Source organism: Pongo pygmaeus, chromosome 4, assembly GCF_028885625.2.
Source record: "Pongo pygmaeus isolate AG05252 chromosome 4, NHGRI_mPonPyg2-v2.0_pri, whole genome shotgun sequence".
Classification (NCBI taxonomy): Eukaryota; Metazoa; Chordata; class Mammalia; order Primates; family Hominidae; genus Pongo; species Pongo pygmaeus.
Window position 1 is genome coordinate 60,629,316 of NC_072377.2, and position 17,049 is coordinate 60,646,364.

The 17,049-nt window shown below is 39.4% G+C and overlaps 1 protein-coding gene across 1 annotated transcript in view; it reads left to right on the top strand.

Moving 5' to 3' along the window:
* MTREX (Mtr4 exosome RNA helicase) overlaps positions 1–17,049 on the top strand; it is a 117,609-nt gene that overhangs the window by 46,966 nt on the left and 53,594 nt on the right. The window contains exons 15-16 of the mRNA XM_054487953.2: positions 3,819–3,944; positions 11,984–12,134. Coding sequence (XP_054343928.1) covers positions 3,819–3,944; positions 11,984–12,134 — 277 coding nt within the window. The remainder of the gene's footprint in view (positions 1–3,818; positions 3,945–11,983; positions 12,135–17,049) is intronic.

Genomic DNA, 17,049 nt, shown 5'->3' on the forward strand with positions numbered 1-17,049 from the left:
AGGCTGGGCCCTAGCCCCTTCCTACCCAATAAAGGCAGCTGTGGAGAGAGGGAATATGGGTTCCAGCCTGGTTTGTGGTGGGGGGAAGGTACCATGACAGATTAGAGGATGATTTCTAGTGGACAGCAGTCAACCAACCCCACTCACCTCCCACAGGGACTCCCTCTAGCCTGAGACTCATCGGGGTCCAGACTGGAAGGCTAATGCCATGAGAAGAAGCAGGCACAGGGTGGATTGGGCAAGGGAAGCTCTGAGAAAGTCAGTACCCAGCCACCCAGGGTTCAGAGACATTTCACACAATATGATTAAGTTTCAGGGAGAGATGCGTAGAAGCTCAAGAGAAGGAGAGAGTTAAGCAGGCTGGGACCCTCCGTCACAAAGCAGCTCTTTCCTTCCTGCTGCCTTGTGGAGGACAGTGGGTGTGCATGATGGGTGTGTATGATGGATGTGCAGTGTTCACTCCCAGGCTCTCTGTACTATGCCAGACACCAGATAGCACCTTCATGCCACTGTAGAAGAGGGAGCAGTGGAGCCTGATGGGAAAGGGCTATGGACCATATCAAAGGATTGAACCAGGGCTGACAATGGAATCCTAATGGTGAACCCCCTGCCCTCTGCTTTGGCCCTCAAGGGTCCCATTCCCCAGGTAGCAGCAATAGGACTCCCTTTAACCCCTCCACTGTTAGGAAGGAGGCACCTGGGGGATGGAATGGACATCCAAGAGGGAAAGGGAGGTAATGGTGGGCTCTGCAAAGAAGGCACTGAGGGTGGTAGGCTGGTGGGCCGGGGACCCTCTCATAGTCAGAGACAGGCTGGAGCCTGGGGCAACCCTGCCACCAGCATGGCCACACCATCTAGAAGGGTTAAGGTCCATGCTGTTGCCCTACTACCAGAGCTCTTGGTGAATCCTGGGGCCAGGAGATGTCTTTGCAGGGGCACCATGAAGAAAGAAATATCTTGGCTGGGAGGTAGGGGGCTGTTTGGATCTAGCCAGGGGCTACAAGTCCAGTCAAGGCATAAGCTTTGTGTTTACCTGGGCCTCCCACTGGAGCATAATCTTAAGGATCAAGATGCCTTGGAATGTAGAGAGTCAGGGAAGAAGGCTCTGTGGAGGAATGGGAGTTAGTTCTAGAATTAACTGTCCCAAAGGGTCCTGAGGCTATAGAACACTCTTCAGCCAGCACTGCAGTCCCCACTTGTTCTGGGGAAGAGTCAAAGGGTTAGGGAGGCAGTGAAGGCCAGGTTCTGTCCTTCCCCCAACTCATACCAGAGCAGTTTCCCACCAAAATGGGTGTCAGTGCCAGACCAGATACCTCATTCAGGGAGTCACAGACAGCCCCCCTGTGCCACCTCTACTGTGTCACACATGGCCCAGGCCCATGGCGAGGAGTGGTGCTGCTGAAGGCACAGAGAAGGAAGTGGGACCAGACATTCTTCACCTTTTGCTTGCTGTATAGACCTATTTCCAGAGAGGGTAACAGGCCTAGATGGCACAGCAGTGAATGGCCGGGCTGAGATCATGCTATGTCTCTACCAAGCCAGGTGGGTCAGCCACTGTACTGTTGGCTGGTAACGCAAGTTTGAGTTTCTGCAGCTCACGCTATCGCATGTGACTCAGCTTGGAGCCTGTCAAATGGCTTTAACACGTGGACTGGGCATATTTGGTGCTCTGGCAGTGTGAGGAGGCACATTTGAGGATGTTTTGGGAGATGAACTGGTGCAGATTCTTCATGGATGAAGAGGCTGCCGTGTTTACCACCCACAAGTGTCTCAGGGCCTGCAGTGTAGTCATATGAGCTCCAGGGTCCACTGTCAGCAGGCAGGCAGTGAAATCCTTAGCCAGGTTGGACATACTGGGTAGCCAGGGCTCATTCGAGTAATTATACTTGTCTCTGAGGCATGATTGTTTTCCCCAAAGGGCATACTGCTACTCAGCAGGATGTAGACGATGATTCCTGGGACCCACAGTGCACTGAATGGTGTAGTACTTGCAGGCCAAAACCTCTGGGGCAGGGTATGCTGGTGTGCTACAGGTGGTCTTCATCAGGCATTTGTAGTTGTTGCTATTCTTGCGGGCACTGACCAGATTGAAGTCAGTGATGATGATCTTGCAGTCAGTGCCTGGATGGTGGTAGAGCAGATTCTGAGGCTTGAGGTCTTCGTTTGTGATGCCCAGTGCATGCAGATACTGGATGCCATCTAGCACCATCTGCAGCATTCACATGGCGTCATGCTCAGTGAAGGAACCCTTGGTGATGATGTGGTTGAACAGCTCTATGCTAGCAGGGATCAGTTGTATCAACATGTATACATGCTCCTGCATCCTAAACACCTCCACTGGCTGGACGATGTTGGCATGACGCACCTGGTGCAGCACACACAGCTCTGACTCCCACACCTCCTACCCCTCCTGGTACTTGATCTCAGTTATCTTGGTGTATGCTGCCAAGTGGCTCAGTGCTCCATGCATACCACTTGGCAGAATCTCCTTTGCCAATTGGGGTCTTCATGTCATACTTAACTGTCATATATGGGTCGAACTTGGCCCTGTATTTAGCCACCCTGGCTGTGTGGTCACAAGGGAGGCTCTTCGTGGCCAGTATTGGGGACACTGTGCATATTGACTGGCTGCTGGAAACCTGCCTGCCTCTATGATGAAGTGCTTATACATACCACTCTGAGTGCCGCTGAACAGCTGCACCTTCTTGACCAGATCCAGCTAGACATCGTTGGATGGCTTGGGAAGGACCTTGCTTTTCCCTCAGCCCATCATGGACATAAAGGCATCTTCTCCGGTGAGGCTGGTGGGATCTGCTCTGTAGGCAGTGTTCCATCTATATCTCATACAGGCAGTGGGCTTTCAGCGTCTCAGCAGCTCTGCTAACCATGTCTGAACTAGGACTGCCACCACCATCCTCAGGCATCAGCATTGTGACCTATAGTGGTTTCTAACTCTTTTTGAGTTACAATTTTTTAAAAAGAATCTGGACCCTTTCCACAGGAGAAAAGTACACATGCACTTACAGAAAAAACTTTGCCCAGTGTTGAAGTGGTTCAGTGGTGCCCTGAAAGCCTGTATACAGGAGGCTTACTAACCTTCCTCTATCAGGTTGTTCCTGGTGACAGACGGACTCAACCAAACTCCAAGCATACATACCAAGAAAATAGGAGAGAATTTTGTTTTTTCAAAAAGCATGAATTATAGTCATCTCATTTTGCAGATTCAGAAAGTTAATTATGATCAAGTCAGAATTGATATTTGGTTGAGTTTGGGTCATTGCATTCTTAGATTTTGCTATTTTCGCTGGGTGCGGTGGCTCACGCCTGTAATCCCAGCACTTTGGGAGGCCGAGGTGGGCAGATCACGAGGTCGGGAGATCGAGATTTTGCTGTTTTCCAGAATATCCAGCTCAAAGGTATCTTTTACTGCCAGCGAATTAGCCAGTATTTCCCAGAAGCTGTCATATATTTGTAAGCATAATTAACAGTAAGTGGCTTACTGTGGAAAGCCAAAATTTTTAAAAGCCTAAATTTTAGGCTTTAAATTTAGATTAAAAGCATAAATTTTAGATCCAAAATGATAATAAGTCTAAAATTTAGTTTTGTTATGTCGGTGTGATGTGGGTTTGAAACAGTCTCACATGTTTTGCATTTTTGTGCTTTGACTTTAACTCTTCTAAAACTTCATGTTGTTTTTAATCATGTTTCCTTTCTTAGGGTTTATAACCTGTTATAAATTTTACAAAAAGAGAAATTTTAAGAATATGTTTTTTACCAGTTTTTTTCCTAAACTCTGAATTTTAACTATGTTCATTCAGATTTCTTCTGGTGAATACATTCAGATGTCTGGTCGTGCTGGAAGGAGAGGAATGGATGATAGAGGAATTGTAATTCTTATGGTAGATGAAAAGATGAGCCCAACAATTGGAAAACAATTACTTAAGGTAACTACATTAAGATTCTGTACCTTTACCAAGAATTCCAGAAATATACTTCAGGAGCCATTTCAGAATTGGTTGTGTCAGTCAGACACCTAAGTGAAATGAGTTAACATACTGAAACTGTCTGGGCTTGGGAAGATGGAAGGGTGTGATTACTCAAAATACTAACATCTTGTATCCTACTTCACCTAATAGGTGGAGAGCAACTCATGTAATGGATAGGGTGTGAAGATCTCCAGAGAGGGCAGAAATGTTTACTTTCTCCTCCAAATTTAAGAAATCTCTTTATTTGACCCATCCATTGCACAAGTTGTTCTTTACCTGGTAGAACAGGAAGTGGGGCACGTGATTGATAATCAAGTGTTTTGGGCAGGCAATGAGCTTCCTCTACCTTTGCAAGCCCAGATAGCTTAATAGGTTAATTCAGCAATCTACGTTTACAGTTTACCGTATTGATTATAAATACCCCAATCAAAAAGGACACATTTTAAGCTTTATTGCAGATTAAACTTTTATTTTGCTTGCTTAGTATTTGTGCTTCGGATGGTCTAAGATTTTGTTTTGAAGAGCTTCTCAAGGAAGTTTGGCCTGGTTGCTTTTTTTCTTCTTATCCATATAGAGAAAAGTGTTAATAAGATAGGAAACTTTAATTAAAAACACAAAATTAATTGCTAGCTTATTAGCTACTTAAAAGTAGCTACTTCAAAACATGTTAAGACACACTTAGGTCAGTATCAGTGAAACAGATTGTGTGTCTAACTTTTTAGACTTGGGAACTTTGTGGAGAATTTGAGATATAGTCATAATGAAGCTTGGTATGTTGAAGCAAAATTGATGAAGGTGTGTATATCTTTATATGTCTTTACATGAGTGAAAACAAAGCTTGTCTGTACATATTCATAATAATCATATGGTGTCTTATTTTCAACTTTAGAGATTAACACTTGGAAACCTCTTTAGTGCTTCATGAAAGGAAAATTAAACAAGGCTGAAAATTTGTATTTTTATTCTTTTCTCTAATTGTCCCAGATATAACACATGCTATTTTTCTTTCCTTGTACTCTGTGTGGAAAGAACAGAACCGGATTGCCAGATTATAGGAGGTAATATTTTAATGACAGCATCTGGTTCCTTTAGTGCAGAGTTTTCATTCCATTACTTGACGTTTCTGGATTTGTTACCTTGTAAGTGTAAAGTTGTATCACCTTTCATTGCATTTTTAAAATTACCTTTTCTAATAGACTTATTGAGCTATAATTCACATACCATACAAGTCACTCATTTCCATGGTTTTTAATATATTCATAGAGTTTTGTCACCATCACCACAATCAATTTTAGAAAATTTTCATCAATCCAAAAAGAAACCCCTGTACCTATTAACAGTCACTCTTCTTTCTTCACAAGACCACTCCTACCCCAAGCCCTAGACAACAACGAATTTGCTTTCTGTCTCTATGGATTTGTCTGTTGTGGACATTTCATATAAACAGACTTATATAATGTGTACCCTTTTGTATCTGGCTTTTTTTCACTTAGCTTAATGTTTTCAAGTTTTATGCATGTTGTAACATCTATCAGTACTTCATTCCTTTTCATTGCTGAATAATATTTCATTGTATGGGTATGCCAAACTTGATCTGTTCATCAGTGGATGGACATTTGGATTGTTTCCATGTTTTGGCTGTTGTGAATAATGCTGCTATGATTTTTTTTTTACAAGTTTTTACTTGAATATGTGTTTTCTTTTCTCCTGACTGTGTACCTAGGAATGGAATTGCTGGGTCATAGAGTAAATCTATGTGTAACCTTTTGAGGAACTGCCAGAGTGTTTTCTTTAGTAGTTGCACCATTTTACATTCCCACAAGCATTATATGAGGCTTCTAATTTCTTTACATTCTAGCCAGCACTTGTTAGCTGCCCTTTTGGTTAATAGCCATCCTTGGGGTATGAAGAAGAACATTTCACTTTGAGTATTATACAGTTTGACTGATTGAAAGGAGTACCTGTTTTTGTATCTGCATTTCTAGGCATATTTCTTTTATCAAGACTGGCATACAACTTTTTTCCTCTAGGTTTTTTCCAGGTGGTTTTACTATCATTAAGGAATTTATAAGTAACTTATTCAGTATTTGTAACAACTAATACTTATTGAATATTCAATATGTTCCAAATGTTAATTACAATAATTATGTTATTATCTCCATTTTATAAATACGGCATGCAGAGGTTAAAAAATTTGTCCAGAGCTATGTTGTTGTTAAATGGCAAATCCTGCTTTTGAACTCAGGCAGTCTGATTTCAGAGTTTATGCTTCTAACTACCATATGGTACTGCTTCTCAGTACCTCTTGCAAATAGAGTTTTCAACTATTAGTTTAAACACAATTTGACATGAGACAACAGTTTGTTCTTTGATGTACTTAAAGTGGATAGGCTAAAAAATAGTCATGTCAGGTATATTTTCTTATAGGCAAAAATAATTGATCATTCTTAAGTAATTTCAGAACTTTAATAGAAATACTGAGTACTTAAAGTCATTTTCTCAAAAATTAAAATACGTAGCTTCTTCATAGTCACCTTATATGGAGAAATAGTAGGTTTACTTTATACATTAGTAGAATTCAAGTCTATTTGTCATATTTAATTGTTTTTCCTATTGGTGTTAGAAACATGGCAAAATACATGTGTTTGTTGCCAGTTGGAGCTTTCAAAATCTCAGTACATTCATGCACACACACATATTTATATATTTGAGCATGTAAATAATTTAATGATTGTGAATTTGAAATATTTTAATAATGTTTTTCCTTCATTTTTATGTCTTGAGTAATTTTTTAACTTGGTCACTGCAGCCTCCACCTACCAGGTTCAAGTGATTCTCCTGCCTCAGCCTCCCAAGTAGCTGGGATTATAGGCACCTGCCACCACGCCCAGCTAATTTTTGTATTTTTTTAGTAGAAACGGGGTTTCACCATGTTGGCCAGCCTGGTCTCGAACTCCTGACCTCAGGTGATCTGCCTGCCTCGGCCCCCCAGAGTGCTGGGATTACAGGTGTGAGCCACCACGTCCAGCCTTTTTTTTTTTTTTAAATAGAGACAGTGTCTCCCTTTGTTGCTCAGGCTGATCTCAATCTCCTGGGCTCAAGGGATCCTCCTGTCTCAGCCTCCCAAGGTGCTAGGATTACAGGCGTGAGCCACCATACCCAGCCTTGTTTTTTTGTTTTTTTTTGGGTTTTTTTGGGTTTTTTTGGGAGACAGGGTCTTGCTCTGTTGCCCAGGCTGGAGTGCAGTGGTGCAGTCTCGGCTCTCTGCAACCTTGACCTCCAGGGCTCAAGCGACCCTCCCACCTTAGCCTCACAAGTAGCTGGGACTGCAGGCATGCACCACCATGTCTGGCTAATTTTTTTTTTTTTTTTTTTTTCTGTATTTTTTGTAGAGACAAGGTTTTGCCATGTTGCTAAGGCTTGTTTTGAACTCCCGGGCTCAAGTGATCTGCCCACCTTGGCCTGCCAAAGTGCTGGGATTACAGGCATGAACCATCATGCTGGCTGGCTTGGCTTATTTTTGAAGGAGCAATAGAGAAACCTTTTCAACTTTTCCAGTCCTGCTATTGTTGAAGTATCTGCTATTAGCTTAAACAGAATTTGACATAAGGCAGCGGTTTTTTGTTTTTTTTTTGTTTTTTTTTTTTGTTTTGAGACAGTTTCTCGCTCTGTCACCCAGGCTGGAGTGCAGTGGTGTGATCTTGGCTCACTGCGACCTCCGCCTCCTGGGTTCAAGTGATTCTTCTGCCTCAGCCTCCCAAGTAGCTGGGATTACAGGCATGTGCCACCATGCCCAGCTAATTTTTGTATTTTTAGTAGAGATGGGATTTCGCCATGTTGGCCAGGCTGGTCTTGAACTCCTGACCTCAGGTGATCCACCCACCTTGGCCTCCCAAAGTGGTAGTATTACAGGCATGAGCTACCACACCCAGCCAAGGCAGCAGTTCTTTTGATACATTTTTGATTACTTGATATGAGCTATAAAAAAAATCAGTTTTCATAATGTTTGTTCAAATGAAAAGCTGAGTAAATGAGAAAGTGTGTATTGTTAAACAGCCTTTCAGAAAGACTGGTGAATGCATCTTTTATTTGTTAGCGGTTAAGTATTATATTTTTCCCGTATAACTAGAAGAAATACATGCTCCAATATAGTGCCCATATTTTCCAAAGAATGTAAAAATATCACAGTACTTTGAGTAAATGTTATTATTGGTTTTATCAAAATAAAACCATTTCTATAATTTCTGAAATGACTAAATAAACATACTAGTAACTTAGAGTACATAAAGTGGTCATTTCAATAGTATGATACTTCTAGTCAGTGGTGTGTTCTTTTCAACAATGAATCAAATTTTCCTGAATTGAAGGAAAAATAATTTTGACCTTACTGGTTATTTAAATTATTTGTGAATTTAAGAAGCACATACCTATCTATTAAAGTTAGTTCTGTAACTGTACATAAGATAACAATGTACAGGCCTTTTTTGAAGAAGTGGGATGACTCACATTTATTTATTTCTTCATCTTCCCCCTTTATGGTTCATAATGCAAAAATATTTAGCCTGTTAATTTTTAGAACTGCTTGCCTAAATGAACCATATATTCTAAAATGTAAGAGATCATTGTATTAGTATTTATAAAATATTACAAAAGCTGTTCTAGAAAATTGGCACGTTTGGCTCTCTCAGTCTTAATATCTTTTCAGTAAGCAAATCGGCAAAAAGGAATTCTTCAGAGTTTTCCTGGAATCCTTCAAAGTTTACATAATATCTTTATCATTGGTTACCTGTCTTGTTTCAGTTAAATTTTAGGTGATCCTCTTATTAGGCTGTCTCTTGATACATTGTTTTAGTTAACTGATCAAATTAAATACATAAAAAGAGTACTTGATCAACACTTAAAGAGTTCTTATATTTTTCGTAATGTGAGGGATGCATTGGATTGCTAGGTATATAAAATAAGTTCCAATATGACTTGCCCTCCGTGAAGACTTTAAGCCTAGATACTCCTAGATTTTAGCTCCTACTTGTTTAGTCTTGGCAAGTCCCTGCACCTCTCTAAGCCTCTGTTTCTTGTTTAAAATGGAGACAGAAAACTGTTATGAATGTTGTGAATTGAAGATTTAGTATTTAGTACAGTGAGTGGCATATGCTAAGCCCTCAGTAAATGGTGGTCATTTCTAAACTTAAGGAATATATTTACATTCATGCATAGAAAGCGAACAGGAAGCAGTATATGGCCCAGTGCTAGAATATAAGTTCTGATAATTCTAGTTCAGGGAAATTTGAGATGGTTCTGGACTAGATGGTTGTGGTTTAAGGCTTTATGGAGGATGTAGGTAGGGCAAGCTCCAAAGGAATGGAATCAGAGTGGGGGTTACATTTTAATTTTCATGGCTAAAAAGAAAGAATGATACTTTAGGAAACAGGAGAGGCTTTAGCATCGAGAATTAACATGTATTTGGATTTCTTAGTTTTGCTAAAACAAAGGATTTGTGTGGATACTTATAGATGAGAGACATAAGCTTATTAACTTGATTGCTAAATTGGGTGTTCAGTTCTGAGCCTCAGTATTTTCCATTTTTACCCTTTTCTTTAGAAAACAATAGAGATTACAACATGTCCAGTACACTTCTGTGTGGTGTGTGTTTGAGAAATAAAAGTTTCTTAACACACTTCTGCTGTGATGTATTATGTTATTTTCCATTCTATTTCGTTGGGGGAAAATAAAATGAAATTTGGTATAAACTATGAAACTGATTTCAGTACCTACAGGGACTTTAAGTAATCATATATTATTGCTGAGTAGGGTAGTATGTCACAGCGAAAGCATGTTTAGGAAGATTCATCTGGCAGCAGCAAGTCAAACTGGAAAGGACATTGAAACGAGAACAGTTACGATAGTAGTTATAGTAATATAGGTGTTAGGATGGTAGTTGTCATAATCTAGGTATGATTTGATGAACCTTTGGACTAGAGTGGTGGCAGTGGTAAAGAAACAAAAGGACTAATCTAAGACAAATTGAGTAAATAATCTGCAATAATTGATTAAAAAGGGAGAGAGAACGCAGAATAAACAAACTCCTAAGCTGGAATTTAAATGAGTAACTCATTAACCATCAATATATGTGAAAGAAAGTTGGTCAGAAATGAGGAAGAGCAAGAGAGAGAAATTTCATTTTAGATAGTATAGTGATGTTATTTATCATCCAAATTCGGATACTGTCAGAGTGAAAGAGGGGACTATTAGTAATTACACTGGTACAGCAGGTGTAAGTTGGAACTATGCTGGGCTTACTTGGATAGAATGTCAAAAAGCCATGTTGAGTTTCAGGTGACTGAGAATTTACATGGGTGTTTGTACAGCGGTTGGGAATATAGAAGCGGAGCATGGGGTTAGAAATAAACATTTCTTATATTGAAACCCGAGATTTCTTGGTGGACATAATCATAGAAGAAAAAATAACAGGAAAGTCTGCAAACAATGTGTTTGCAAAATTATAAAGTAGCTGAAGTTCTTTAATCTCTCTTTTCTCCAAGAATCTGGTTTTCCTACTAACTTCACCACTCCTTTTGGCCCTATTTTTAAGGAAAGTGGGTAAAGATCAAGGTTTTAGGGACTTACTAACTATCCCCCTAAAGTACCTGGCTCTTGAGTTTTCATGAACTAAGAAATATCCTTACTTGAGATGCAGATGAGAAGTCTCCCCTTTTTCTGCATAAAATCCTGTCTGCATACATTTAAAATTCTGGATTTCATAAGATTGTCCTGTGGACTTCAATTTAAGAACCGAGGAGTACTCTAAGAGTATTTGTGTATTTTGCTATGCCATTTAGAAATATGTGGCCTACATAGTGATACTGCACTTCTAAATGTTTCTACATGTATCCTCCAAGAATTTGGTCATTCTCTTATTTAAATAACTACACAACCATTTTCATACTTCTGAAGCATTTTTATTAAAAAATACTTCTGAAGGCCCGAGCGCGGTGGCTCATGCCTATAATCCCAGCATTTTGGGAGGCCGAGGTGGGTGGAGAGGTCAGGAGATCAAGACTATCCTGGCTAACACAGTGAAATCCCGTCTCTACTAAAAATACAAAAAATTAGCTGGGCCTGGTGGCACGCTCCTATAGTCCCAGCTACTTGGGAGGCTGAGGCAGGAGAATTGCTTGAACCCGGGAGGCAAAGGTTGCAGTAAGCTGAGATCATGCCATTGCACTCCAGCCTGGGCTACACAGCGAGACCCCATCTTAAAAAAAAAAAAAAACTTCTGAAGAGACACTGCTGAAAGAGAAGTTTATGTGTGAAGGAACTATTTTGGATATAAACCTTGTGAGTTTAGGTTGCATTATTCTACAATAAAATTCTACAGTATAACTTATTTTACAATAAAATATTTTATACTGTCTAGTCATTAGTCTAGCTCTCGAGTAACAGCCACAGTTAGGAAGACAAAAAGGAATTAAAGTGTAGATAAAGAATAGTCTGCCTAGATAAAGCATAGTCTGCCTATAATCCCATCATTTTGGGAGGCTGAGGTTGGAGGATTGAGCCAACCCAGGAGTTCAAGACCAGTCTGGGTAATACAGTGAGACATCTATCTCTACAAAATAATAAAAAATTAGCCGGGGATGGTGGCACATGCTTGTAATCACGGCTACTCAGGAGGCTGAGACTGGAGGGTTGCTGGAGCCCAAGATTTCAAGGCTGCAGTGAGCAGCCTTGCAGTGGGGGACCACAAAGAGCAATCCTGTCATATGCTTAGAGAGCAGAGAGCTACACATTTGGCAAACAGTATTTTAAATAGTTTCATACTGATTTTTTTTTCCCTTCACTTTCCCAAAGACCGATGGTTTTATTTTGTATTGGTCAACTAAAGGATAGAACTAATACATTTCTGTAGTATTTCTTAATGTAGACTGTTATTGAGGTTAAAGGTACTTGTGTAAATTAATTTGGAAAACTACAAAATTGACATTTTTTTTCTCTCTTAGGGCTCCGCTGATCCTCTAAATAGTGCTTTCCATTTGACCTACAACATGGTTTTGAACTTACTACGTGTAGAAGAAATTAATCCTGAGTACATGTTGGAAAAATCCTTCTACCAGTTTCAGCATTATAGAGCAATTCCAGGAGTAGTAGAGAGTAAGTATAAAATACCATAACAGAGCTTAGTGTAGCTAGGAGACTAACTAGCAAAATGTCTGCATTATTGGCTGCTTTGGCTTTTTTTTTTTAAGGTTAATTTTGGTTCATACATAATGGACTGCACAGCTGTAGTCTGGTCATTGCAACTGAATAGAACATTTCAAAATGAAGGAAAGAAAACGCTGGCAGGAAACTTCTATAGTTGGCTCAAATTTAGTATAATTCTTGTCTTGTGCATATATGTCATATAACTCATGGTCCTGAATAATGAAATAACACAAAGCCTAGTATATTAAAACTTGACCTGTAAGAAGCACATGCAGCCAGGCGCAGTGGCTCATGCCTGTGATCCTAGCACTTTGGGAGGCCGAGGCGGGTGGATCACGAGGTCAAGAGATCGAGACCATCCTGGCGAACATGGTGAAACCCCATCTCTACTAAAAATACAAAAAATGAGCCGGGCATGGTGGTGGGCTTCTGTAGTCCCAGCTACTTGGGAGGCTGAGGCAGGAGAATCACTTGAACACAGAAGGCGGAGGTTGCAGTGAGCCAAGATTGCACCACTGCACTCCAGCCTGGTGACAAAGGGAGACTCCGACTCAAAAAAAAAAAAGAAGCACATGCATATTAGCCTTGTCCTTTCACCATTTCTCATTATAAAAGAGTGCCCTGGCATAAGCCTGTGAATGTTTAGGGAAATATAATGCTTTAACTTGGATTAGAGTTTAGCTTTTTGGAATTTTCAGTTCTTAATATTAAGGTAATGCTTACTAAAGCACAAAAAGTAAATGTCCTATGGTAATTATGTTCAAGTGGAATTGTACATTGATTCTTACCTTAGACGGTAGTGTGACTGATGGTCATAAGAGCTGATTAAAAGCTAAAATGGAGGCAACGATTTAAAGTACTGGTTTTCACTTGAATGTAAAAAAAATTAAACCACTGGTTTGGATAAATCTTATAAAAATATTGTGCGTAGTCATCGTAAAAAGGAGAAAGAAAATGTGACAAAAGATGGAGGAAAGTTAAAATCATTTGTAATCTCACACAGATTACAACAGTGGTTGGAGTGTAATCTCCAACCACTGTAAACACTTTGGAGTTTTTCTATTTTGTTTCACGAATAAGGCAAACTTTTTAAAGGCAAAATTAGATGTGGAGTTTTTGTAATAATGATACTTATACTGGTAATGATAATGCTTATAATTAATGCTTATAATTAATATCATTTGTTAAATATTTACCTTATGCCTAGCCTTTTATTAAGTGCTTTGTATTTAGTAGCTCATTGATTCTGGCTTTTAAAGTTTTAATTTCGGCCAGGTGTGGTGGCTCACACCTGTAATCCTAGCATTTTGCGAGGCCCAGGCGGGCAGATACTTGAGGTCAGAAGTTCGAGGCCAGCCTGGCCAGCATGATGAAACCCCATCTCTACTAAAAATACAAAAAAATTAGCCGGGCATGGTGGTGGGCACCTGTAATCCCAGCTACTTGGGAGGCTGAGGCAGGAGAATTGCTTGAACCTGGGAGCAGAGGTTGCAGTGAGCCGAGATTGTACCATTGCACTTCAGCCTGGGCGACAGAGTGAGACTCCATCTCAAAAAAAGAACAAAAAGTTTTAATTTCAAGAAAGCATGATTTTTAATGACTGAATAATGTTTCAATTTTATAACTGTATCATGATTTATATAACAAGACAAATTGGAGATTCCTTTCTATCATGAGTATATAGGACAATTCCACTCTTATTTTACTTTATTTTATATGGGGTCTTGCTCTGTCGCCTAGGCTGGAGTGCAGTGGTACGATCACAACTCAGTGCAGCCTCAATTGATCCTCCCAGCTCAGCTGGACTATAGGCATGTGCCACCATGCCTGGCTAATTTTTGTATTTTCTGTAGATACAGGGTTTCACCATTAATAAAGTGATGAGAATAAATGTAGTAACCTCTCTAATTGAAAAAAAAAATCAAAGATGACAGTTTCTTAAAATGTGAGCTGGATGATCTCAACACTTACCTTTAGTAAATTTCCATAAGCAGATTTTTGAATATTTTTTTTAAACCTTATAACATGACAAATGTATAATTTCAAATCATATTACATTCTATTAATTTCTTGTAAAAGTTATTAATAATGCCCCTCGTTTGGCTGATAAACTGTGGTCCTAGCAAAGAGATAGAAAAGTATGATTCTAGTCTCAGAGAAGTGAATTTTTAAAAGAGCTATAAATCCCCTTCTTTCACCAAAAATTGTATTAATAATAAATTTTATTTTATTTTATTAAAAATAAAATTAATAATAAAGATGAACAAGGTTTAAATACACTTTGGATTTGAGTGTGAATTAAGGAGGTGTTAAAATCAGATTAGTACTTAGTATTAATTTTACCTTATATCATGGAAATTTCAGATGCTGTCATTGAAACAGGTGTAAGATTACAAGCTAGTTTAATACTTAAAAAAGGAAATTAAAGTATTCCTCCTAAGCATTTAGCACAGTCATGCATGAGTAGGATAATTATACATACATACACAGCTAGCAGTTAGACTGGTTTGGAGACTGAATAACCAAGAGAAACAGAAGTGTATATTGGTGCACCTACCTTTGTTTTGTTTCTTTTTCTTTGTACATTCTGATAAGCAATAAATTACCTTTTAAAAGCATCCCTGGTACAGCGGAGGATAGAGGGAAAACTCCCAAGTATTATCCTGTTTTTTTAAAGCCTGTTTTCTGACTTCTGGCTGGACCCAGAGATTGTTCAGTATGACTTAGAGCAGGATTCTACTACTCACTCAATGAACTTAAACATTCCACCATTTCTCTGAGAAATTAAAAAGAAAACCTTTTACCTGAGGAATGGGAGCCCCTTTCAATTTTCAGGCCGAGAAAGTCATTTAAAATATAACTGAAGTCAAGTCTCAAGTCTCCTACCCTTGGAACTAAATAATACCTTTTGAAGCCACTGTATAGCCAGTCACTAACCCGTGTTATTTCTGTTTACCAATGAGAATTCCTGACAGCTTTTGTAATCTAGCCCCTCTTTTAATTCATCCCTTTTTCTTTTCTTTTTTTCTTTTTTTTGAGACGGAGTTTCATTCCTGTTGCCCAGGCAATGGGAACAATGGCACGATCTCGGCTCACTGCACCTCCCAGGTTCAAGTGATTCTCCCAGGTTCAAGTGATTCTCCTGCCTCAGCCTCTCAAGTAGCTGGGATTACAGGCATGCGCCACCACGCCCAGCTAATTTTGTATTTTTAGTAGAGACGGGGTTTCTTCATGTTGGTCAAGCTGATCTCGAACTCCCAACCTCAGGTGATCCACCCACCTTGGCCTCCCAAAGTGCTGGGATTATAAGCATGAGCCACTGTGCCTGGCCCTGATTATCCCTTTTTCTTTAGAAATTGGAGCCCCTCTTTTGTCTCTAGAGCACTTCCAGAACTTAGAAGTGTATCTCTGGCTGCAGTCCTCAGCGTTGGCCCACATAAACTCTTAATTTTGCCTCGGTTTCTTCCATTTAGGTAGACATTTCCATCTCATGTCCTCTGTCTTCTCAGTCCCCAGCTTTTGTGTTTTGTTTTTTCAGTGTGGTTCTGACTTATCTTTTGAAAGGATTGTGAGTAACATGATCTTTGCTCACTAGCATTGCCTGTGTATACTTGTATCTACTTGGAATTGAATTATCCCTGCATTTCTCTACCTCTGGTTTTAAAGGGGCAGGCTCTGTTTTTCTAACTTCCTGAAACCAGTAAGTAAAAATACTGTCAAAAAAGTATAACATACTTTTTAATGGAAGAGGTAGGAATTTGAGTGATGAAAGAGAAATAAGGGAATTGAAACACCTCTAGTACAGTTTGCAGAGCTGAGTGTTAATGATCAAACAGACCATGTAGTGTGAGAGAATACATCCTGAATGGAGTTCATTCCTATTTTCGTTCATTACTTGCAGGAGTATACTTCTTTTGTTGCAGATACTACTAGAGCCTTTTCAAGGCACTGGTGGTATTTTTACCACCTTAAATATACCAAAATTCAAATGTGGGCTATTGTCTTTGGAAGTGTAGAATTGGTAGAATGTTTTATTCATTGTAACAAATAGATGGCTCACATACATGAGATGGTTTTCATTTTGATTTATCTAATCAACAGTACATTTTTCAGTGAGCCATAAGAGTAGAGGTCCTTGGATTTTACTCTACCCTTACTGAAAAGAAAAATGCATACTTAATCTTAGCCTTTTTATTTAGTTTCATTAATAATGCCAGTGGTAATAGGAGAGCTGTGCAGTTAGATGAGGGTTTGAATCAAGGCTACCTGAGCCTTAGTTTGTTTATGAAGTTGGGATAATATCCAGTACATCCAAGTTCTAAGAATTAAATGAGATAATCTATGTTAAATGCTCAGTAAGTGCTTGTTGCAAAAACTGATAGTATTGCCATAGAGCAGTAAAGCAATCTATGCTTTTACTTGTAAAATTTGCTTAGTTCTGAGCATGGCAGTTCATTTCCCAGTCACTCCCAGGCTTATCTATTGTATACACTATTATACACTATATTATATACTATAAATATGTTTTTGCAACCACCATCTCTCATCTTCCTCGAGAGGAAGAAATTGGTTGCAAGCTGTCTTAAGAGTTTATGGGCATATTTTACATGCTGTCTTCTGAAATTCTGAGGCTTTCCTATGGCAATGACCAATGAGGCCTTCTCATTTGCACTGCAGTTAAACTAGCTTCTTATACTAAAGTTCCTCAACTGTCTGATTGGGGTGGAAGGGGTACTATCCTTAAATTAAGTTAATTTGCTTCATAGTGGCAGTCTCACAAGCAAGTTGCCTCATTAATTTATGTCTTTGTTTTCTAATTTGTTACATGTATATTATCAGTTTTGAAAGACATAAAACCAGTTTT